General features: G+C 41.4%; 1 protein-coding gene across 4 annotated transcripts in view; it reads left to right on the top strand.

The window, feature by feature from the left end:
• The window catches only part of SIPA1L1 (signal induced proliferation associated 1 like 1), a 241,250-nt gene that overhangs the window by 182,608 nt on the left and 33,994 nt on the right, over positions 1-24,648 (top strand). For all 4 annotated transcript variants that reach the window (XM_054161557.1, XM_054161556.1, XM_009900603.2 and 1 more), the window contains 5 exons: positions 2,146-2,249; positions 3,678-3,835; positions 8,930-9,506; positions 10,626-10,900; positions 14,273-14,551. In XM_054161557.1, coding sequence (XP_054017532.1) covers positions 2,146-2,249; positions 3,678-3,835; positions 8,930-9,506; positions 10,626-10,900; positions 14,273-14,551 — 1,393 coding nt within the window. The remainder of the gene's footprint in view (positions 1-2,145; positions 2,250-3,677; positions 3,836-8,929; positions 9,507-10,625; positions 10,901-14,272; positions 14,552-24,648) is intronic.

Raw genomic sequence — 24,648 nt, 5'->3', positions numbered from 1 at the left:
TTCTGTGGAGCTATAATATAGAAAAATTTCCATTTCATTTTATGGATAATGTTGTGGGTTTTCATTTACAGGAAAGCTACCTCTGTGTAACTCCAAATTTGACAGAAAACAAAGAGTTCTTGACAAGGCTTGTACCAAAAATCTGAGTAAATAAATCACAGAATCACCAAGGTTGGAAGACACCTCAAAGATCAAGTCCAACCTGTCACCACAGACCTCATGACTAGACCATGGCACCGAGTGCCATGTCCAAACCCCTCTTGAACACCTCCAGGGATGGTGACTCCACCACCTCCCTGGGCAGCCCATTCCAATGGCAAATGACTCTCTCAGTGACGAACTTCTCACCTTGAGCCTGAACTTCCCCTGGTGCAGCTTGAGACTGTGTCCTCTTGTTCTGGTGCTGGTTGCTTGACAGAAGAGACCAACTCCCTTCTGGCTACAACCACCCTTCAGGTAGTTGTAGACGACAATAAGGTCTCCCCTGAGCCTCCTCTTCTCCAGGCTAAACAACCCCAGCTCCCTCAGCCTCTCCTCACAGGGCTTGTGCTCAAGGCCTCTCCCCAGCCTTGTTGCCCTTCTCTGGACACGTTCAAGTGTCTCGATGTCCTTCTTAAACTGAGGACCCCAGAACTGGACACAGTACTCAAGGTGTGGCCTAACCAGTGCTGAGTACAGGGGCACAATGACTTCCCTGCTCCTGCTGGCCACACTGTTCCTAATGCAGGCCAGGATGCCGTTGGCCCTCTTGGCCACCTGGGCACACTGCTGGCTCGTGTTTAGGCAGCTGTCCATCAGCACCCCCTGGTCCCTTTCTGTTTGGGAGCTCTCCAGCCACTCCGACCCCAGCCTGTAGCTCTGCATAAACTGCCTGTTTGGGTTATTACAAATACCTCACAAATCTCAGAGCTATTATCTCCTTAGTAACGCAATCTCTCTGCTAATAAAAATTGCCAAGGTGTAATATTTAGCAGCTTTTTAAAATACATTGCTATAAATAGCTGGGCTTATGTAATACAGTAGCATGTTTATACAACTTCAAATTTCCAGGATGCTTTTTTTCCCTGTAGGAATATAAGTTTTTTTACAATTCTGTTTGAAAATGGGCTTTTTGCACTGTGGACAGCAGTTACATTTAATAGAATGTATTCACTCTTTCAGCTTGAAATAGGTAATTACTGAAATCAATGGAACCTTTTCTGATGTCTCCTTGTTTTTGAGGAAGGGAATGAAAAAGTAGAACTAGATGCTCACAATTGGTCTGCAATCAAGTTTTGTCTTAGTAAATAATAATGTGCCCTCTTCCTTTTTTTCTTGCTAAACTTCACAATCTTGTTTTTTACCATTTTCTCTCCACATGGAAATCTCTCCATCCACCTATAGTTATTTTTGTGGACTCTTTCTGGATCCCTTTTCTTTCTTCTGTAACTTTTAAAATAAGGTGGCCACACAGGTGAGAGAACCATTGGTTAATATACCCAGCATCTTAATGTCATTGGCTGGGGCTTTTTGCATCATCAGCTGTAAGCATTCTAGCATCTCACTTGGGGTTTTTGTCTGCTCCTATCCATAAAGCACCTGTCTCAGGGAGGGTTTTTGTCTGACTTCATTACAGCTAATTTAGAGTCCCGATATTTATGTTCAAAAGAACCCATTCTGTTCTGTGAAATGCTGAGCTTTATATGTCCAGTGATAATTATGCATGGGTGTGATTCTATGAGACCATGGTATTCATTTGCAGTATCTGTCTACCTGCCTTTCTGAAGTCCTCTTCATATTCCTTACAGTTAAGCTTCATTCTGATTAACCAGGGACATTAGATGGTGCCTAAAAATTATTTCAGACTTTTAAAATCACTTTTCATACTTAAAAATGCTTCCTTCAGGGTTTTCTGGTATGAATTCCCTTTTTTCCTATCAAGTTTTTCATCAGGACAAATATGCAGAGTTGTCCATGCCATTTGCTTTGTGTTATTTGCTTTGGTAGGTGGATACACTTGCTGAGTTTTTAGTTGCCAATATTTGTATTCAAGGATGAGTAGAAATTCTTCTTGTCTTGCCTTGATGATTTTCTTTGATTACAAATGACACTTGGGTTTTCATCTCTTTAAATAATGCTTTTATTTTCCCTTCTTTTGTTCTTTAGCTGATTCAACAGGTACTCACTCTCTATACACAACGTACAAGGACTATGAAATCATGTTCCATGTTTCTACTATGTTGCCATATACTCCCAACAACAAGCAGCAGGTAAGATGGACTGTGTTTATTTAGAATTAATTCTTTTTCCATCTCAAAAGTAGCTGAACTACTGAATATTTATGATGTTTCATTCGGTGCTAACACAGGAAACGATCAAAACTAAAACTGGTCATCTGCATCAAGAAGTTTAGCAGAGCAGGTCATTGTAGGTACATCTTAGGTAGATCTTTATCCATAGGACTGTCTTCTACTTAATCCTGCATTGTTTACAGAGACTTTGATGTAAATAGTATGCAGTAATGTCAGGAGCACCTCTGTGTTATGTAAGTAATGTCATACTTTACATCAAAAGGACTGTAGTTTACTTGACATGATTTTCAGCCTTCTGCAGCAAAGTCCATTGCACTTCCAGGATTACACTCGGGTGATGAGTGGGTGGTCCAGCACACTGTGCAGCGCACTACAGAAGAGGACATGAGACAAAATCCCTCTTTTGTTTTATTTATTTTTTATGCTGTAGAGCTGTGTAGCAGCCTGCTCTGTTATTCTGAAGTATCTGATGTTTTTCTAGGCCATCTTGTTGGGTATGATGTGCATGCATCTTACTCTAGAAACTTAAGTTATTTTGTCTCTTTGCCAATAATAAAAGATAATGCAGCTTCGCTTCTCTTCTCTCCTACTCTTCTCCTACTCTTCTCCTACTCTTCTCCTACTCTTCTCCTACTCTTCTCCTACTCTTCTCCTACTCTTCTCCTACTCTTCTCCTACTCTTCTCCTACTCTTCTCCTACTCTTCTCCTACTCTTCTCCTACTCTTCTCCTACTCTTCTCCTACTCTTCTCCTACTCTTCTCCTACTCTTCTCCTACTCTTCTCCTACTCTTCTCCTACTCTTCTCCTACTCTTCTCCTACTCTTCTCCTACTCTTCTCCTACTCTTCTCCTACTCTTCTCCTACTCTTCTCCTACTCTTCTTATTTTGTACACTAAATGTTCTACTACTTTGTAGTTTGCCTTTCTGTTTTCCTGTAGCCTTTAATTTACTGAAAGGAGGCTACCAGAAAATTATTACAGCATGTCTTAATGACTATTTTCAAATTGAAATAGAAGCTACTTCAGGCTTTTAAAAGTGTGTGAGCTGGGGAATGTTTTCCAGCTTGCATGTATCACTGATTACTCTGATGCTTGCAGTTTCTGTTGTTGTTTCCTCTGTTTAGCTTAAAGCTTTCCTATTCCTGTGTGTTACACATAGAAATGAAATCTTTACAGAAATTCAAATGCCTATGCCTGAAATTCCTGTCTAACATTCTGGTACTTGTCATATAAATTTTTGAGGTCTTTCACTTTTTAGCTTGAAGTCTCATTGGGAGATAAATAATAATAATAATTGAAGAGTAGTCATTCCTGGTAATGATCCAGAATTGCAAATGGTGAGAAGGCTGTGTTTTAACCTCTTCATCTCTTTTGTTGTTGTTAAAGCTTCTGCGAAAACGGCATATTGGGAATGATATTGTGACGATAGTTTTCCAGGAGCCTGGAGCACAACCATTCAGCCCCAAGAACATTCGATCCCACTTCCAACACGTCTTTGTCATTGTCAGGGTGCATGGCCCCTGCACGGACAGCGTTTGTTACAGGTAGCTATCGTCTGCTTCACTGGATGCGAGGGATCTGAGCGCTAAGGGAGGCGGGATAGGTTTAGGAATAATGTATCGTTATACATAAAGGTTTTCCAGAGTATTCCAGAATTCCAGGGGTGCTGCACAGTCCCCAGAGGGTTCGACAGGACATTACAAAATTTCTTCTTCCCGTCCCATTCCCCTGCAAATCTCTGTATGATCTGGAGCTGCAGCTTGTTCTTGCTCTTCTTTCCCCCTTTTTTGCTCCTCTGTGCTTTGCTTGCTTTCTGGCTCCTCGCTTAACTTTGTTTGGGTTATGGTAAGCCTTGGTATGGCAGGGTCTGGGAGAGATATTTCTTAGCAGTGCAACAGCCTTCAGGTTTTGTCCAGGGGGGTCCGAGCTATTGTTGGGTTATAGATAACGTGTATGTTTTCTTATCTTTTATATTTAGTTTACTTTTGTATTTAGTCTCCTTTTGTAAATATTATTTTCATTTAACTTCCAAGTTCTGTTTTGTTATTGACTCTTTTGGAGGGAAATTCCACATTCTGTCTGGCGTAAAACCAGCCAGCACAGGAGGTGTCACTCCTCTTCTAAATCCTCAGTAGGGAAATGTAATGAAGATAGAGGTTGAGCGGATTTTGAGTTGTGTGAGTTTAGAAAACCGCTTTAAAAGTAGGCACAAGTGAGTATGTAAAGGAAACACACCTGATGAGGAAGTTAATGCTATCAGTATGTGCACACACCTGCGCACACTCCCACACACCACCCCCACCCCCGACCCCTTACCTTTCAGGCATTTTGGAATGTGTTTTAAATTGTGCTCTCACTTCCTTTATAGTCTGTTCAGTAAGAGTAGGCTTGAAGAGTATTCCTGTATTGATTCATCTGAATTCAGTTTTTGTTTGCATAATTTAGACATCTGACTTTATGTTCTGGTTTTGAAATTAGGAGAGTGAAAAAGTCTGACTAGCCTTTCAGAAGGGGAAATACTTTTGTCTCGAAATGCCCAATTTTCTTTCTCATTTGAGTCCAGCAAAGACATTTCCCAGCATTAAACAGGAAAAAAAAAAACCAACCACCAAAACCAACTTAGTGTAACTGTAAAGTCAGTAGAAAATGGTAATAATGTACAATAAAAAATTTCCAGATGAGATGCCTGTTTAGCAGACACTTTTAAACAGAATTGAAAGCATATAGAAATAATGGGTTGGAGCTACAATTGTTATGATTAGTGAAACTTTTTACCTTTGTTATTTGTTGAACTCTCGATGTACTTTTGTTGTTAAATGTTGATTGATTTCGGGGAAACTTTTCTAAAACTCCTTTATTAAAAATATGAAGTCTCAGAGTAATGGATTTGAAGAAGTTACCTTGAAATGAAATAGCCTTAGAATTCATTCATCTGTGCTGAAATGTGTATGTTCACCTAAGTGTCCCATTCAGTCAAGTGCTTACAGGAAGGGCTGAGAGTAGAGTGTGTGAGCTGCTGTATTCATGTCTTCCAAGTAACTATTTTAAGGCTTAAAGGCTTTCCTCTCCCCATAGGTTTTTGGTAAAGCTCACACAGCATTTCTAGAGCTGATGCTGAACTTTGTGGGTGTATTAAACTCTCCTGCAGAAGGCACGTTCATGATCCTCACTTTAAGTCAGCTTCTTGACAAATTCCACTGCTGCATAATTGATGTGGACATAGCTTGTTTTTAAACTTTTAGACATATGTTTCAGCTCTTACTCTGTACCGAAACTGATTTCTGAAGTGAAAAGAAAGTAGGAAATAAATCCACAAGGGCTGCAGATGCATTTTCCATTTGAGTTGGGTATTACAAACCTAGAGAAAGATCTGGTTTGGGTTATTACTTTAAATACTATGACTGCACATTTTCAATGTCTTAAGTTTTAAAAGGCGTGGGAAAGATTTATAGTTGTTACACTGTAATAATTCTAAATGTCCCAGGGTTCCATTTCTGACCTTCAGACATCTGAATCACTGTCATTTTTGAATTCTTCACAACTGCAAGGGCTGGAACCTTACTGGTTACTATTAGTGAAGAGAATTTGAGAATTTCAGCTCTGGTGGTGCTGCTGGCAGGGGAAAAAACCGGTAACAGTGTCAGTGTTAATTCTGTTACAGGAGACTGCCAGAGCCTTCTGTGGTTTTGCACTGTCTCTAAGATTAAAATCCTTTCAGTTTTTGTCCTCTCAGTGCAAACACTTGATAAAAATTTATAGAATTCCATTATGAAAAGGTTTTGTAGGAAACTTTTGAAAGTGAGGTTGACCTCTTTCACTGAATTATTTGGAACAGTTTCATAGATTCATAATTCTAGACAAAACAGGAAGCCATACAGCATAAAAATGTACTGGAATTTGTATTAGGAATGACATAAAAGGAATAAAATCAATCAGTATCTTGGCCAGTGATTCTCACTCCCAGCTAAGATAAACAATATTTCAGAAGTCTCCTTCTCTGTCAGCATTGCTCACTTGTAAAAACTTCTCTAGCATATGTTAAAGATAAAATTCTTATCCATGTGATTCATGATACTGAAAATCCAATCAAAGAGAATGTCACTGGTACTTTTTCATTGCATCCAGTAATTGTGTTTTAATGCTTAGGCTTCTGTCTCCTAATCCTCGAGGACCACTGAAGATGATCAAGAGTCAGATGGTTGTGCCATAAGCACCCCCCATTGCATATTTTTAGATACATTGGCATACATGGGAAGGAAATATGACAGTCAGTATCAGTTGCCAGAAAATAATACTGAAAACAGCAGCAACAAAAACCTAGCCATGAAAGCCAAATAAATAAATACACCACTTCACCACCTCACCACCCAAAACCGGAAGAGATGGTTAAAGATTGGGCGACTTAGTTTTTAGTTTTTATTTTCCTATATGCCCCTTCCCCTCCACAAAAGCTTTACTAGCCTTTCTGCAGTCTCAGTTACTGATTTTGGAGGGGCATTCTCTGATTGTGTTTAAACATAGGGATTAATTAAACCTTATAGTATCCTTCCAGTACTTCAAGGGGGGATGTGAGGGGAAAGGGTGCTATAAGAAAGATGGGGAAGAGCTCATTTACCAGGGAGTGTAGTGATAGGATGAGTGGTAATGGTTTTAAACTAAAAGAGGTTAGATTTAGATTGGATGTAAGGAAGAAATTCTTCACTGTAAGGAGTGGTGAGACACTGGAACAGGTTGCAGAGGGGAGCTGAGGATGTCCCATCTTTGAAAGTGTTCAAGACAAGATGGGGTTTGAATACCCTGGTCTAGTGGATGGTGGCTCTGCGCATGGAAGAGGGATGGGACTAGCTGATTTTTAAGGTCCCTTCCAAAGCAAATTATTCTGTGATTCAGAAAAGTTAGAACAGAGTGTGAAAATAATGGCAGCCAGTCTTCCAAATGAAACATCCCATGTGTTTCTAGTGTGTTCCAATTTCAACCTACTCCATTACCACGAGGAGTTAATATTTTTTCAGATCTGGTTATAGATATGTGGTAAATCATACTCAAACTGTTGGAGTCTTTCCTTGTCACAAAACTGTTGAAGTTCAGTTGTCAAGTCTTCCCTTGGAACAGACCCCCAAGTGAATGATACTGGACTGGAATGGCAAATCTTCAGTGATGCCGAACAAGGCATTCTGTGTGAAAAAGAACTGGCCAGGGAGAACAGCTAAACTTACCAGCATTGCCTCAGGCTATCTTTTTGTCAGTCCACCACTTGGTACAGAAACCAAAAGGAAGAGTTGACAAAGAAAGCATCTATCCATAATGCACGTCTCCAAACTTCTAAGAAATGCCTTATTTACTGTTTTGGGAGCCTGCTTCTATCGCTGGCATTGTGGTATCAGCTGGGGCAGTTTTCAATACAGACATTTAAAATGCAGCCAGTAGTGTGGTGTATATATTATGCATCCAGTCACCAGAAGATGTTTCTCACTGGCCTCCTGAGATGACTTTATGGCCTTGAGATCTTATTAATGTGTCCACTTGATTTGTATTGCTAGGATTGGTCATACACTTTGCTTTCTTTTCAGATAAGCCCTTCAGCTTTAGGTAGCTAATTACAAGCCAACCTCTGTAATAGCATATGTGAGAAATTTTCTGTTTATAGTGAACCCAACCAAAATTCATAGCTACCATATATGAGTGGTCATCAAACAAACACGGTTTTGCACTTGAAGCTTTCTTGAAGCTGTGGTACTGCGGAGGACTCAAAAACGCCTAGGTGCAAAAATAAGTACACAGTAAGGGGGTGTCGTAGTTTGGGCTGGGTGCCCTCTGCTACAGGGGTGTTTCCTGTGTCCAGAAGTCCATCCCAGTGGGTGGACTCAGGAAATTAGGTATTTCTACCATAATCCCTTGCACCACTATAAATTTTGCGGTGGGGTCTGGCACTTCCTCTTTCCTTCCCTCTCCGAGACTTGGTAACTGGGGGAGAGATCTCCCGGCCATGGGCCTGATTGGGCCCAAGGCCACAGGGGGATGGGCAGTCTCAGGCCTGGCCAGCTGAGACTGGCCCAGCAGAGGGAGGGGGAAGAAGGAGCCCTGGGGGTTTTGGATGCACCCTCAGGTGGGGATGGGATCTTTCTTTGTCACTGCGCTTTGGGTTTTCTGTAACATTCACTGCTTTCTATTTAAACTTTCATCACTTTTGCAATCCGTTTGTCTGAGTCGTTATTTCTGCCTGTGGTGGGGAGGGGATCTGCCCCAACCCATTACATTTTGGCGCCCAACGTGGGGCCAACTGCAGCTCGGATTGCAAAAGATGGAGAGTTTAAATTTAGTTCTGGGCGTCGGTTTGGGTTTGGAAAGTTGGGGCTCAGGTTTTGTGTTACCGGGGCGACTGTGTGAACTCCTGTGGGCTGCAGAAGGATACCTGGTGCGTGGCTGATGGCATGGAAGTCCCTCCTGTTGCTTGGGAAGGGGCACCACACTGGTAACATAGAAATGCAAATACAGACATGCTGCTGAGAAAAGGAGAGAAAATTTGAGGGCTTAAAAAAGAAAAGGAAATGTGTTTTCTGTATCCAAAACCTTGTGGATTTACATACAGTTGTGGTGGGTTGAAACACTGCTTCTTATTCTATCGTTTTTGCTTCTAGCGTTGCTGTGACAAGATCCAGAGATGTACCCTCCTTTGGACCACCAATTCCAAAAGGTGTCACATTTCCTAAATCAAATGTGTTCAGGGACTTCTTACTGGCCAAAGTCATTAATGCAGAGAATGCTGCTCACAAATCAGAAAAGTTTCGTGCGATGGCCACCAGGACCCGTCAAGAGTACTTGAAAGACTTGGCAGAGAAGAACGTCACCAACACACCTATTGACCCTTCCGGCAAGTTCCCCTTCATCTCGCTTGCTTCGAAGAAGAAAGAAAAGTCCAAGCCTTATCCAGGAGCAGAGATCTATAGTTCTGGTGCTATTGTATGGAGTGTCCATGCAAAAGACTACAGCAAGGGTATGGAAATAGACTGTCTCCTCGGCATCTCTAACGAGTTTGTAGTCCTCATCGAACAGGACACGAGAAGCGTGGTGTTCAATTGCTCCTGTCGAGACGTGATAGGGTGGACTTCCACCGACACCAATATCAAAATATTCTATGAGAGAGGTGAATGTGTTTCCTTGGAGAGCTTCATCAGCAACATTGATGATATCAAAGAGATCGTCAAAAGGCTGGAGGTTAGAATCTATTCTCTTGTTTGGTTCCTCTTCTTTGCTTTCTTCTCTCACCCTGCTGGCAAGTAGGGCTTCAGTTTAAGCAATGCTTGGGGCTTCCTAAAACCGTTCTAATGGTTTATTGCGAAAGCAGGACGTGCCTGCTTTTATTTCTCAAAATCCACCATTGCTTTCACCTTTACCAGACATCAGTCAACCTCAGCTGGTCAGGTGTGTCAAAAATGTCTCAAGATACTAATTTTCAAAAAAGGAAACAAAGAGCCTTCATTTGCAGTTATTACTCCCACACAAATACCCAAGTGTCACCTTAACTCTTTTGCTTCTTTGCCTTCAATTTCTCTGGTTTATAGGCTTGTTGTATCTTGTCTCAAATGAAGCTGTAGCATCTTTGACACTGACTTACTACATAGCCAGCAGGGTGCAGTCCCTATACCTAGTGCAGCCTTCAGATATTTCCTGAGTGGGTGTGATAAAGTAAAATTGCAGTGAATTGAGCTATCTGTGGGTAAAACAACTGTCCATGCACATTCTTTGTCCAGTTAAGTTATAAAATAATGTGTTATGTTTCACAGTCTTTCCTGTCATTTCACAAGTGTAGTTATATAATGACCAGGAAAAAGTGAATTCCAAGCTCTATTGAAGTAATTACTCTTGATGGTATTCGTGATCATGGTACATAGAAGAGTTGGCACAGACCCTAAATTACTCTTCTTAGTAGCTGCACGCCGCTGCAGTCTGACTGAATGTAATCTTGGCGTTTACTGAAGCAGCTAGAATGGTGAAATAGTTGATTGGTTACTGAAATGTGGAAGATCAAGGAGAGATGCTTGTGTAACTCCATATGTTTTTCTGTTGTGTGCTGCCATGTGTCTTCTAAAATGCCTCTGGTTTCAGTAAGAATTTGAAGGCAGAACTTGAGTAACCAGACTCTACTGAAAATGCAGGTTTGAGCAGCAAGACCCATTTCAGCTGATTATATACCCAGGACTGTGACATATATTCCTTGATCATGTCCCACCATTGTCTTGGGAGTTGGTCGTTGTACAAAAATGGAACCAGTAAGCCTCTGTTAGCCCTGAAAGTCTCCCGTGTATTAAAGTCTATCTTCATTTCAATTTGCAGCTAGTGACTAAGGGCTGTGAAACAGTGGAAATGACTCTGCGTAGGAATGGTCTGGGTCAGCTTGGTTTCCACGTAAACTATGAAGGCATTGTGGCAGACGTTGAGCCCTACGGCTACGCATGGCAGGCTGGGCTGAGACAGGGCAGCCGGCTGGTGGAAATCTGCAAGGTGGCTGTAGCCACTCTGACCCACGAGCAAATGATCGATCTCCTCAGAACATCGGTAACGGTGAAGGTCGTCATCGTCCCTCCCTATGAGGACTGCACACCACGCAGGTATTGGTTCATAGCTGCATTTGGCCTGTAATTATATCTTGACTGGTGGCTTCAGAGGGGAAAGAAAAAACACCACAGTCTAAGTGTTAACCTCCAGAACCTGTGGTGTATTTATACTACAGTATCCAGTGTTGTCAAGTGAAAGAGGAGGACAGAAAAAACTGCCCATATTCCAACTCCAGGCCCCATAAAATATTCACTGAATACCACAGTTTAATAAAATGTGTGAAGAACCTCATATGTCCTTTAAGTTCCATGAAATTTAACGTGGAGATCGAACAACTTTTTGTTGATAGCTGTGTGTTTATGATCCATCAAAACAAAGAGTACATTTTCCTCCCTGCTTTCCCATGTCGGCAGTTTGCAGTGTCTGTGGATGTAATTCTTGAAAGCTGTGAACAGACTTACATGCTTCTACTTTCACAAAGGAGTGAGGCTATAAATGATGACAGTGTATCAAAGGTATGGATCTGGCCAGAGAAACTGCTGCAAGTTGTAATTCTTTTTTACTCAATAGGAGGTCTTACTGCATCTCGCTTCTCATCTGTGTTAAGCCTGAGGCTTGTATCAACTGCATTACTGTTTTTATGGCTTTAAACTGTTCCTTGATCAGAAATAAACAGTAATACAAGCCTTTTTTTTTTCCTCCCAATTGAACATGATGTCCCTCCTTTTTTTGTTTGAACACACACACTGAAGCTTTTTATAATTTTTCCTGCTCCCATCTGAACCTTCTGCAGTTGTCTGCAGCATTCAGCCACATCAGTTAGTCTGATTCCCTTATTACTGACATCCTCTATTAATATCTTGCAAATGCTATATGATGGAATGATTTTTAATAAACTAAATTTGCCTGCAGGCTAGCTCAAGGTTTATGCTAGATTTGCCAAGAACAAGCAAGTACAGTTTTCCATGTTCAGTTTCAATGTGTTCCTTGTATTGAGAGACTGAGAATACAACTTGCACTGCTGTTTTCCACTCAGGCGATATCTTTTGTAAGGGTAGATGCTAGCTCTTTGTATACTTAATGTTAGGGCTGAACTTAAAAGCATGTTTATTACATTGATAAAAAATGGTGTCTCTGAGCAAAGACTTTGTACTTGCATAAGAGTCCATGTTTGTTGTTGCTTTGAGCTATATTAACTCCTTGTGTAACTGGTAGCAAAACAGAAGCAGAGAGGAAAGGAGTTTTCTGTGTCCTTTAGTTGTCAGTGGAAAATTGAATACATGTCAGGGATCAAAATGAGCAGTGGCATAAGGTCAATCATGAGGAATTTGGAAAGCTTTTGTACAGTACTTAGCAGCCTGAGCAAATGGAAAGTTCAGCTGCAATCACAGCAAAAGGATTAGAGCAGAAAAATCTGTGTGGAAAGCACAGATCCTATTATTCCTAAACTAAAATTAAGTACAACCAAAAGCAGGCTTAGCTTTGGTGCATCCAGACCCATAGCAGGAAGAGAAATTACTGCACCTCTTGAAATCCTGTGCTTGGCATCAGGGAGTTTTGTTGTTGTCTTGTAGTGAGCAAATGTTCCTGGTGGATTACTGCATAGTTATAAAATTTCATAAATCAACTCTTTATCCTCTTTATCCAGAATCATTAAGGTTTAGTAACTGCATCCTGAATTTCTAGCTATCCTACAGACATTGCTAGAGACTTGACTTAAACCTTTGCACAAAGCAGTTTCTCTTTGGCAATCAGCTTTCCAAATTTGGAGTCCTTTCGTTAGGTCTTCTGGAGCTCATTTAACATTTCAACTACAGTAACTTCTGCAGCCCATAGCTGAAATGAGGATCAGTTCTGCTGGGTATAGTGCATTCATATGAGAAACAGTCTCCATCCTAGTAAGTTGATAGGCACGAAGTTGGTGGAAGAGAGGAATGCAGTTAGATGACTTGGCAGTGGCATATGTAGAAGGAGAGAGGCAGATACAAAAATACATCCAAATACCCTGATTTACAATCTAATACAGGCCTTGTTGTGGTTGTATCTCTGCTAGAAGACAGTCATTAAAACATTGCCACTGAACTCATTTAGAGGACCGATTGCTGACCTTGAAATTAAGGACACTGCAGCAAGAGGAAATTGTGTATTCTTGATTCATAAACTGTAGCTATGCAAAGAAGAGAGAAACCCAGGCTACTGAAATATATAGTCACTATGAAAAGACTAGCAGAGACACGAAATATGAAGAGAAAAGAAAAAAAAACCCCAAGGGTACCAAGAGTTTAGTTAGGTTGTGAGTGAACTTTGGAAACAAATCTCCTGATCATCCCCATCTACTATGCAGTGGTTTACATCCAAGAATGGCCTGAGAGCAGACAAACATTTCCTTTCAGCCGAGGCTGACCTACCTGTGCTTCAGGAGTACCTCTCATGCCTTCCAGCTGCTAGTTTAACTTGCAGGTCAAGACTGGAGGGTAGGGTGGACCAGAATAAAACCACAAAATACATGTACTGTGGACAGCAGGATCTCAGCACTCTGCTGCTATTAGACTGTACAACGCGCTAAGGTCAGCAGAGCCAGATCACAGGCTATCTGCTGTGGTTTGTGCTTTAGCTGGGAAGAGATAACTGCTGTTCCTCAGCACTAATGGTGAAATCTCTTAGAGGAAAAGCCAGTAGAAAATTCTGCACTGATTGTTTGTTTTTCCTTCCCATTGGATAACGCTGTGTGTGCATTAGCAAAGTAATCACAATCCAAGAATCACCTAAACAGAGTTCCATACCTTTAGCAAGAGAAATACCAGATTATCCTCACTGAAGCTGAAAGTCACATCTGCTTTCCAAATCTCTCATTTTAAATATATGGAGAAGTTTGTTCTGTGCCACATTAGCTGGACTCCTGTTCTGCTCCAGCCTTAATGCTGTTCTGTTCCTGTGCATCCTCAGGAAGCAATGGGCATCTCTTGGACTTGGGCATCTGCAATTTTTAGCAAGTGTTTTTTTTAGGTAATGTGCGGGTTCATCAACTGAGGTAGTGCAAAGCCAAAGACGTTTGAAAATTAAGTGTAATGCATTATTTCATGGGAATCTTGCCTTACCATGAGCATCTATGCATCAGAAAGGTTTCTCTCAAAAAGAGCTAACATTTCACATCTTAAGTGTCTGGGTGCAAGTAAGTTCTAAAGCCTGTGACTTCAAATTAGGAAGAGAGATATCTTTCCAGCAGACTTTTTTAAGCTTTTCTAACCCAGTAATCAGATGAAGAGTTATCATAATTTGCTAAATATATGTTTCTAATAAGCACAATAATACATTCTGCATTTTCATAGAATTCATTCAGCTTCTGTTTTCAGCTTTGTATCCTTGTGAACAGGATATATTTATTTTACCTCTTCTAGCAGCGTGTTAAACTTCTTCATTTCTAGGAGTTCCTCAGAAAACTACCGTATGCCGGTGATGGAATACAAAGTGAATGAAGGAATGTCGTACGAGTTCAAGTTTCCCTTCAGGAACAACAACAAATGGCAGCGAAACGCAAGCAAAGGACAGGGACCTCATGTGGCTCAGGTACCATCCCAGATACAAAGTCCAGTAACATCTAGGATTGGCTCTGGGAAAGGAGAAGGGAAAATGCCACCCCCGGAACGCGCAGCCAACATCCCCCGAAGCATCTCTAGTGACGGGCGCCCGCTGGAGAGCCGGAGGTATGTGTCGTCTTCAGAAACGGCTTCTCATTGCTGCTCAGAATCTTGTCGGGGGGGAAAAAGCACAATAGGTTTATTCAAGTGCCTGAAGACTTCTGTTAATCTTGGTTTTAATGAATCAAAAGGTGACATAATATGAGCAAAACACCAGGCAAAAGGAAATGCCTTTCCTGGCATGATTAACCACCAAATGAAGCATTCTGGGATGGCTAAGGCTATGTTTCCCTGTGTTGGAGGGCATTCTAGAACTGCTGCATTGATATTTATGTTTTAAATGAGTTACAATTGAAGTGTTAGATCTAAGAGTTCCTGTATTTCTGCAACAATTAAAAATTTTAACTTGCTCTTAAGCTCACTAGAATTGCCTTGAGCTCTCCAGGCTGAAGTATCATCTAACAGGGTGTTTCGCAGAAGAATCCTGACCAGCACGGAATGGAAATTTATCCAGTTGGGGAGTTTTCAAACTTGTTAGGCTAAAGAAGAGATTTCTTGGAGCTTGCATTTTCTCTAGGGTGTTGTGGGTTGGTTTTGTTTTGGTTTTTTTCTCCACCCAAAAGTGATTATTATTAAGATGGAAGTATCAGGCACATCCTGTGCCAGTATTTTCATTCTTTCATGGAAAAAGGTTATTTCATAGTATTCAAATGAGCTGTCATTGTTTTGATTATCTACACAAATCTTTCACTGTCTCTGTATTTACAAAGAGATCACCTGAGGGAGGGAAATGGCTTCATAGCTTGTGTTTCTTATTTTGGACAATCCCTTAAAAAAAAAAACTGTAGGCAGATTCTGATCATGCTCTATGTTGCTGAAAAATGTAAAGCTGTGGAAATAAGATCTGTATTGTGGAAACCTTTACAAGAGTTCTAGGAGTTGGGGCTGTTCAGCCTGGAGAAAGAAGGCTCCGGGTAGACCTTACAGTGGCCTTCCAGTGTCTGAAAGGAGCCGACAAACAAGCTGTGAAGGGCCCTTTTACAAGGGCTTGTAGTGTTAGGATGAGAGGGAATGGGTTGAAGCTTGAGGAGGAGTAGATTTAGACTAGGTGTTAGAAAGAAATTCTTTGCAGCTAAGGTGATGAGACACTGGAACAGGTTGCCCAGGTAGGTTGTGGATGCCTCCTCGCCGGAGTCGTTCACGGCCAGGTTGGATGAGGCCTTGATCAACCTAGTCTAGTGGAAGGTGTCCCTGCCTGTGGCAGGGGGCTTGGAACTAGATGATCATTAAGGTCCCTTCCAATCCAAACCATTCTATGAATCCATGAATTAACTTAAAGCATTTCTCACATCCTGAAGAACTGGGAATAAAAATAAATAAATGTTCAAAGGTGATACAGTCAAGACCAAGAACTTACCAAGGTGGATTTGATACTTCTGTTTGAGACACCTTGTTAAGAAATTATAATAGTTGGTAAGGATTTAATTTTCTTACTTTTGTCCTCATTAAACACTATCAAACTGATTAGAGAGTGTGTCCCCCCACCTTGTAGCTTTCTGTAAGTTCAGTAGCTGTACACTTCAGGCTTCCATCAGTGTGAGCTGCAAAAGAAAATTTGCAGCAGTGGAAGCACTAATACTTCACAGACAACCTGATAAAGATTGTCTGTGAAAGACACTGCAAAAGGGAGTGAGACACTGGACTTAATCTCTCTGATGGTACATTTGGACCAACATAAAAATTGCCTGGCTTTAGGCCATATCTGCCTGTTACAGCTGAAGTCAGGCAGATGCTGAGTTTGAAGGAGTAGGAGTTGGGGTGAGGGTTTCAGGGAGTGTTTTTGTATTAGTGCTGTAGAATCTCACTTTGTAATTATGGAAGGCATAACAATACCTGAGCAAAGTTTAAAGCAGTGGAAAAGATCAGGTTCAGCTGAGTTGCTGCTTTTTCTGATGCTTCCATCTCATCATAGTATTAACTCAAAAAGAGTTTTGTTTAGTCTTGAGTTGACTGTACTATGACTCCTTCTAAGGACAGTGAGCCTTTGGGTGCACTGTGAGACAGGGTGGTATTAACTGTGTGTTTCTTGTGCATAAATTCTGCATGGGTAACATTGCACACTAAAAACATCCAAGTCACTGGGTGCTTCTAGAGGGGGGAATATGGCCTGGCAAATATTTGCAAAGTGAAAATTACATTTATGTATACTCAATATTTGTTTTCAAACAGTTAAGCTTTGATTTTTCCATTTCCCTCACTTTCAAGGCATGTAGCTGGGGTTTTTTCTCCTCTAGATATCCTTTTAAGTATTTTTCAGTTACTATTCCAAAACTGTTCTGTTGGATTTTTTTCATCCAAGTATATTATCAAAGTAGCTTTTAAGTTTGTTTGGGAATCTTTTTTTGATGCCTGAAAAATGTCTTCTCTCTTACCATTCTGGTTTGCTAAACATCTTAGTCTTGGCTAGATCAAGTTTAAATATAGCAAGAGCTGCATAAGGTTAACATATTTTCAGATAAAGAAAAACACAGTTGTGTCATTTTAGAGGAGCACTGGAGGAGGAAAGAAAAGGGGCAGTGGGGGGTATAAAAGAGGCAATAATCTCACTCCAAGACTCATTCGTCTTTTCTCTGCATGTTAAAAGAAAGCTTTGCTTTTGGGGAAGCTCAGCTATTTCTGTTCTAACCATGTAAAATCTATAAAATAATGAAGATGAGATTTTTATAGCCCTCTTAACCACAGCCTCCTTTAATTTTTCACCAGTTACTTCCATATTCTCCGTAGCATGCAGGTCACCTCTCGGGAGGTGCTGGAGTCTGTGTTTCTGGTGCAGGTAGCAGCAATGGTGCTGGCTGTGCTTTGCTCATGATGATTTGTTTCTTTGAGGAGCCCTCAGTTGGTTGGAGAAATGGAGGACCAAGGTAACCTGGTAATAGGGGTATTGGGATCTGTACTGGTGGTCCCTCCCAATTAACATGATTAGAAACATGACCCCACTGTATACAAGATGGCTACTTGAGTCTCTCTCTGCAGTATTTATGCTCTATAGAGCAATTTTCAGGGGGTTTGTAAAAAAACCCACCTCCTGTTATGGCTCATTAGCCCAGCAGCACAGGCATCCTAGGTTTCCTTACTACCATTAGAGCTTCACTTTTGAAAGAAGGTATTGGCTGAGTGTCACTGGGCCTGACAAACCTATCTATGATGATCAGCATCAGTAAGGAATTTCAGTACTAAATTATATCTGTAACCTCAGTTTTAATGTCTGGTTGTGATCTAGGTATCATTACCTATCTCTTGTGTTTGTGCAGTGCTGAGTTACAATTTCTACTTGCTGATGTTCAATTTCTCTTAATATTTAATTGTTATGAGACTGGAGCTCTGCACTCCTGCCTTTTGTGACTGCACATTGTTACTGAGCTGGGCACAGTGACAGTGCTGGCAGATCTCATCTGCTGCTTAGAAACAGCATTCTGTAGTGATCTGTGTGTTTGAAGGGACATGGCAGCTGAAAAACCCATAGTAAATTGATCCACGTAGCTCTTTGAGCTCTGAATCTTAGGTGGTTGTTTTGAAACTAATGCTGATAGCAGTAGCTCAGAACCACAGAAGATTGATCCAGTCATTAGCCATAGCTCAAACAGGTGGGATTTCAAAGAATGAAAATGACTTATCAGACCTGGCATGGTACTCATTTTAATGGAAATATGTCAGCAATAAATCCATGACTTATAGTAAGCATTTAGGAAAAAAACCCTGAAGAACTGAGGGACTTCATTGTAAAAAAACCCAACAAACAACAGCTTAACAGGCAAGTGTTTCCCTCTTTGAGTACAAAGAGTTCTGAGGCTAATGCTCTAACTCTCTTTGAATTGCCTACTAGTGATATTTAACTGGTGATCACTTCATATAGCTAGTCTCTAAATGTGCAAGCTAGTGAATAACTTTAATTTTTACCCTTGTTGATATTTGCATTTTAATACATTTAAATATGATAAATAAAAGCTGCATTACCAGTCCTGAGAACAGGATTTCCTTTAAAAGCATCTTACCTCCCTATGAAGATGGCTGTTGTAGGGTACTCTCCCCACTTGCTTGACAGTCCTTGATTCTGAGAAGGCAGACAAATGCCCAGTCCTGAGTGCTGGTATTTGCCTTTATTGGATTGCTCTTATGTCCCCAACTCAATAGCTTATGTAGAAATTCTTCCTGTGTCCAGTTTGGGGCCCTTCAGTTTAGGAAAGATGTTGAGTTGCTGAAATGTGTCCAGAGAAGGGCAAGAAAGCTGGTGAGGGGTTTGGAGCACAAGCCCTGTGAGGAGAGGCTGAGGGAGTTGGGGTTGCTTAGCCTGGAGAAGAGGAGGCTCAGAGGAGACCTTATTGCAGATACCCAAAGGGAGGTTGTAGGCAGGCAGAAGTTGGTCTCTTCTCCCAGGCAACCAGCACCAGAACAAGAGGACAAGGTCTCAAGCTGTGCCAGGGGAAGTTTAGGCTGGATGTTAGGAAGAAGCTCTTTGTAAAAGGATTATTGGCCATTGGAATGGGCTGCCCAAGGAGGTGGTGGAGTCACCATCACTGGAGGTGTTTAGGAAGAGACTGGATGGGGTGCTTGGTGCCATGGTTTAGTTGATTAGATAGTGTTGGGTGATAGGTTGGACTCGATCTCAAATGTCCTTCCCAACTGGATTAATTCTATTCTGTTCTGTTCCTCATAGTATCCTGGCTCCCTGAACATATTCATGATTGATGTGTGCATTTGTAGGCAGGAAAAATAATCCAAAAATGTATAAATGTTAAAACAAATCTCTCCTGTTACTGCAGCATTAAGATTCAAAAAACTAATACTACAAATGCAATAAATGTTGAGCTACAGCTTCCTTCACAAAATTAATTAGGCAGCACAGAACACTATGTAGCCTATAGCCCAGAATGTATCAGAGTGATACATTAAGGAAATCAACAATAAACCACACAGGTAAGGTATGCCAGAGCTAATGTTATTGGAGATGTCATTTTAGAACTTTTTATTTCCCCTCCCAATTTTCAGTTTTTATTTTGTACACTTGGTTTCCAGACTTTATTGCAAACGTGCAGGGAAAGGAGATGAGATAGTGATAGATAGGCAGGTCCAGCAGAGTGCCACAAAAATGATCAGGGGGTTGGAGCACCTCTGCTACCAGGACAGGCTGAGGGAGCTAGGGTTGGAGAAGACAAGGCTCTGGGGACAGCTAATAGCAGCCTTCCAGTGTCTGAAGGGGGCCTACAGGAAAGATGGAGAGAGACTGTTTGCAAAGGCTTGCAGTAACAGGACGAGTGTCAGTGGCTTCAAACTAGAGAGGGGCAGATTTAAATTGGATATCAGGAAGAAGTTCTTTACTGTGAGGGTGGTGGAACACTGGAACAGGTTTCCCAGGGAGACGGTTGAGGCCCCTTCCCTGGAGATATTCAGAGTGAGGTTTGATGAAGCCCTGGGCAACCTGATCTAGTTGGGATGTCACTGCTGACTGCAGGGAGGTCAGACTGGATGACCTTTGGAGGTCCCTTCTGGCCTGGACCATTCTGTGATTCTATGGTATTGATATCATATTAATTAATTGTAGTTATATGATAATATCGTATTAATACTGTAAATCTCATTAATATGATAATATCTTATTAATTAATAAACTGGAATCAGTCTCAACTATAACTTGATTCAACAAACATTTGGAAAGTGTGAGCAAAGTGTGCTGCTGGATGTGTGCACTTCAGTGTGCAGTTCAGTGGATGAAAGCCCAAAGCACGAACTAGAAAATTTCTGAGAACAGTCAATAGTTTAAACCAAATGGAAAACTGAATGCTGGCATGACTGCAGTCCAGCACTGCCTGTAATTCCACAGTCTGGAAGTATTATAACAATATTCAATAGGACTGGCGTGGGATTAGCGATCCCAAGCACCGATATAGGCTTGGCAGTGACCAGCTTGAGAGCAGCCCTGAAGAAAAGGGCATGGGGGTGCTGGTGGATGAGAAGCTCAGCATGAGCTGTCAGTATGTACTTGCAGCCCAGAAAGCCAATCACATCCTGGGCTGCATCAAGAGAGGCATAGCCAGCAGGTTTGAGGGAGGCGATTCTCCCCCTCTCCTCCACTCTGGTGAGACCACACCTGGAGTACTGCATCGAGTTCCGGAGCCCCTATTACAAGAAAGACATGGACGTGCTGGAGTGTGTCCAGAGAAAGGCCAGGAGGTGGTCAGAGGGGCAGAGCACCTCTCCTTTGAAGACAGACTGAGAGTTTGGGCTGTTCAGTCTGGAGGAGAGAAGGCTCCAAGGAGACCTTATTGTGGCCTTCCAGTATTTGAAGGGAGCCTACAAGAAAGCTGGGGAGGGACTTTTAGGGTGTTAGGGAGTGATAGGACTGGGGGGAATGGAACAAAAATAGAAGTGAGTAGATTCAGATTGGATATTAGGAAGAAGTTCTTCACCATGAGGGTGGTGAGACACTGGAACAGGTTGTCCAGGAAGGTGGTAGAAGTCTCATCCCTGGAAGTTTTTAAGGCAAGGCTGGACAGGACTCTGGGCAGCCTGATCTAGTGTGGGGTGTCCCTGCCCATGGCAGTGGGGTTAGAACTAGATGATCCTTGAGGTCCCTTCCAACCTGACAATTCTTTGATTCTTTGACTAGTTGTAAGTCTTAACTGGGGACTTCAGGGGATGGTTTTGCGCTAAACTTCATACTGCTGTAGTCAGTGACAGTAACTGGTGGTATTCATTTATAGGTTAATTCCTGCAGATGGAGTCTAGTTCAAGCTGTTCCCATTTTACATAAAATCCTGATCATCTGCTGCTTCGCTTGGATCAGTGATGTTTCTCCTAATAAAAACAAGCAGGTGTCAGTGCTCATCTTGCCACTTGTCAAGTGAGAATTGTAGCACGCAAGGTTTGAGGGTTCATTATTTTAAGGTTTGCATAACATTCTTCAAATTCAAATGTACTTATGTGAAGTTAGATATTCTGCATTTCCCACTGGCACCAGGACGCAGACCTGCATGGGGCTTACCAAGGGTTTACTGGTGCACCTGGCTGTATGGCGAAAATTTGGTGTTTCAAAACCATCTGAGAAGAGCCATGCTGTATGATGTCAGGAGCTGGGCTCTCTTGTTTGACAGTGGCCATCAGCAGGGACTAGGAAAAAGGCAAAAGAAACAAGTACAGGAGAAGACTTCTTACTTGGTCTGACAGTGTGCTGCCTGGCTGCTGTTGAAGGTCAGCTGGAGCCCGATGCACCTGTACTGCTGTGTTTAGCAGTTTTGGATGATATCTCTTCATCCAGGTGCCTGCTAAGTGGTCTCTTGAGAGCTCCAGGTCTCCTACTTGCTCCTTTTTCTATGAAGGATAATGAACAGTTGTTCTCTCAATCCAATGTAATTCACTTTTGGGAGATCAGTAAAATTCTGTATGCTTTGTGGAACTGTGTAGCCTGTTCGGTGTTTCATCATACAGAAGGCATCCTGTACCTCTGGCTGTCCCCTTTATCTTTTCTTGTTACAATACATGTTTTCTGAAAGGCGGTGATCAAATGGCAGACAAATACTCAAGGAGGTATAACAGTGTGTTGTGAGAGGGTGCAACATGACAGCACAATTGCATCTTCTGTTTCATTTGCTGTCCCCTTCCCCAGAATTGCTGATGTTCTTGTTCCTTTTTTGGATGGCTCAGTTTCCTTTTTAACGTGAGAGCATTGACTCGGTGCTTTCAGAGAGCTGTCACATCTTGTGGTATTATTAGGATTGCAGAAATCAGACACATGGAAGGTAAGCATGCCAGAGTTAAGATTTGCTGTGCAATTTTATTCTGGGCTCTTGTATAACTGTATTTTCCGATACTGCCTTCGATTAAATTATGAGAATTTCTCATAAGAGACGGCATCTGCCTCATTCAGTTCACACAGTGGATGTAGCTCATTAAAGAGGAACTATTTAATATTTTATTTTCCTCTTCATTACTCCCTCCCTATTTACTGGATGGCAATCAAATTCTGCTGTAAAGATGCAATTACTAATTCCCTTCTAAGGCTTACAGTGGTGCCCACTACTGTAGTTTCTGAACGCTGCACGGGTATTAATTAAACTTAATTTTCAAAACTCCTGTGAAAAGAGATGCCTTTGGCCCCCTTCACATTAAGAACAAAGAGACAGACAGAGAAATTGTTTTCTAATCATTTGCTGTGTCTTACTTTGGACACCTCATGTGTGGAAGTGTGCCCACCATTGTTAGTATCTTATAAATTCAAATTACTGCTTCAGTCAACTTTGGCTGCTGTGGTAAATCTTCAGCTCAGAAGTAAATCAGACCTTGGAATCAAATCAGGCCTTTGAGAAAGCTGCAATTAGTGACAGTGAAAAATTTTCTTTAACAAACATGCCAGTGGTCGTATGGGAGTGCTGCAGCAAGTACAAGATAAGAATTCAGTTTGCTAAGTCAGCACTGAAATGCTTTGGCTGCGAGGCCAGCTCATCTCTTCTGCCAGCCTCCACCTCCTTCACTTCCAAGCTGTGCAGCTCTTGTAGGAGAAGTTGTAGCACAAAATAAAACTGCACGGGGCAGAGGCCCGAAGAGAGAAGGCATCTATGTGTGATCATATGGCTAAAGAAAGCCTTAGGCCATAGGCACAAAGCATAGTAGTCTGACCTTTTTCTTATGACGTGTGTATTACACACCTGTGCATACTGAAGACCGGAGTAAAATTGCAGCTAATGACAGGGAAATTAATGGAAGAGCAAGGCTGGTGCTTTCAATGTCTGTGTTGTCATACTAAACAAAGTATATGTATGCCCATCCCACTCACTGCCCTCACAAAGGATGATTTTCTTCCCATATTTGGCAAGACTCAACTAGTTCTTTCATGGTGAACTAGATCTGTTTGAATTAAACCACGCATGGCATAACCTCAGTTCAACTGACTGCAGTGCAATTGTGCCTGTTTAATGCAATGGATACGTGGCCTATTTTTAAATTCAATTATGGGACTCTTGCACTTAACCGGTTTGGAATTTCTTCTTAGAGCTGTCTTTTGAAATAGGTAATAGCTTGGTTTGGTTTGGTGTTTAATTATAAATAAAAGACAAGGACAGAATATCTTAACTATAGAAGCATACTCCTAATGCAATGCTCCTTTTGTCTGGGGAAATGCCTTTCATCAATAGATTTCAAAGCAGCTCAAGAAGTCAATTCAAACTAATTTACTCCAAAGTTCTTTTGTCTTATTTATATGTTTCACATACAATGGAAAACCCTCACTATTAATGTTTTTTTAGTGCTATTGTGAGCTGTACCAACAAAAAAAGAGCGCTGCTTTAAATAATAGGATGTGCTACCTGACTGGTTGTTCGTGGCTGTTGTTCAGACCACATTTGTAATACAATTTTGTTTGCCCTCGAGGTCTTTCATCTCTGTAAATGAGTTATAACTCCATGGCATGGTTCTGAAATCCTGACATTCCTTCTGAACAGTGCTGTCACTTTTTGGTAAAGCATAGGAGGTAGAGAAAAGGCATAACTGAACTTGAAGTGAAAATGTAAGCATTTTCCAACAGGAAATCATTTTACAGAAATGACTTGAGAAGTAATTGGTTTCCTTGCAATAATTTCTAATTTAGCATTGATAAAAAAAGGTCATACTTTTAAATGGCATATTGCTCTGTAAGCATTAACTGAGTTTCAGTGAGAGTGCCTGTTTTGGATGAGTGAATGCTATTGAAAGCACATATTTTTGTTGGCTGAACTCTTTTTTTCATCTTTATAAGAATGCAACTGGGAAAATGAACTGCTTGGCTCACAGCTCTCCAAGTCTCCAATCTTGAACTATGTTCTTTGCAATCAAATACTTCAGAGTTACTGCTTGATAAATGTGAGAAGTTCAGTTTGGTAGACTAGAATGGAATTGCTGGGGTTAGTATAGTACTTGCAATGGTCAGGCGTTAGATCATTCTTTTCTTTCTGGGAAAAAGAGTGGTTATTAGTCACATGCACTCTATGAAATTCCAGATGATTGAGAAGTTTGGTCCAGACCTACTGCCCTTTCCATTTTAAGATTTTTTTAGCTTACTGCTTTTGTGTAGAGTACTGAGGGGGAACAGTTTGATATCACAGTATCACAGTAACTAAGGTTGGAAGAGACCCCAA

The sequence above is a fragment of the Dryobates pubescens genome, chromosome 5 (genome assembly GCF_014839835.1).
Source record: "Dryobates pubescens isolate bDryPub1 chromosome 5, bDryPub1.pri, whole genome shotgun sequence".
Lineage (NCBI taxonomy): Eukaryota > Metazoa > Chordata > Aves > Piciformes > Picidae > Dryobates > Dryobates pubescens.
The sequence above is the reverse complement of the archived record's forward strand: the minus strand, read 5'-3'. Positions and strand labels throughout refer to the sequence as shown.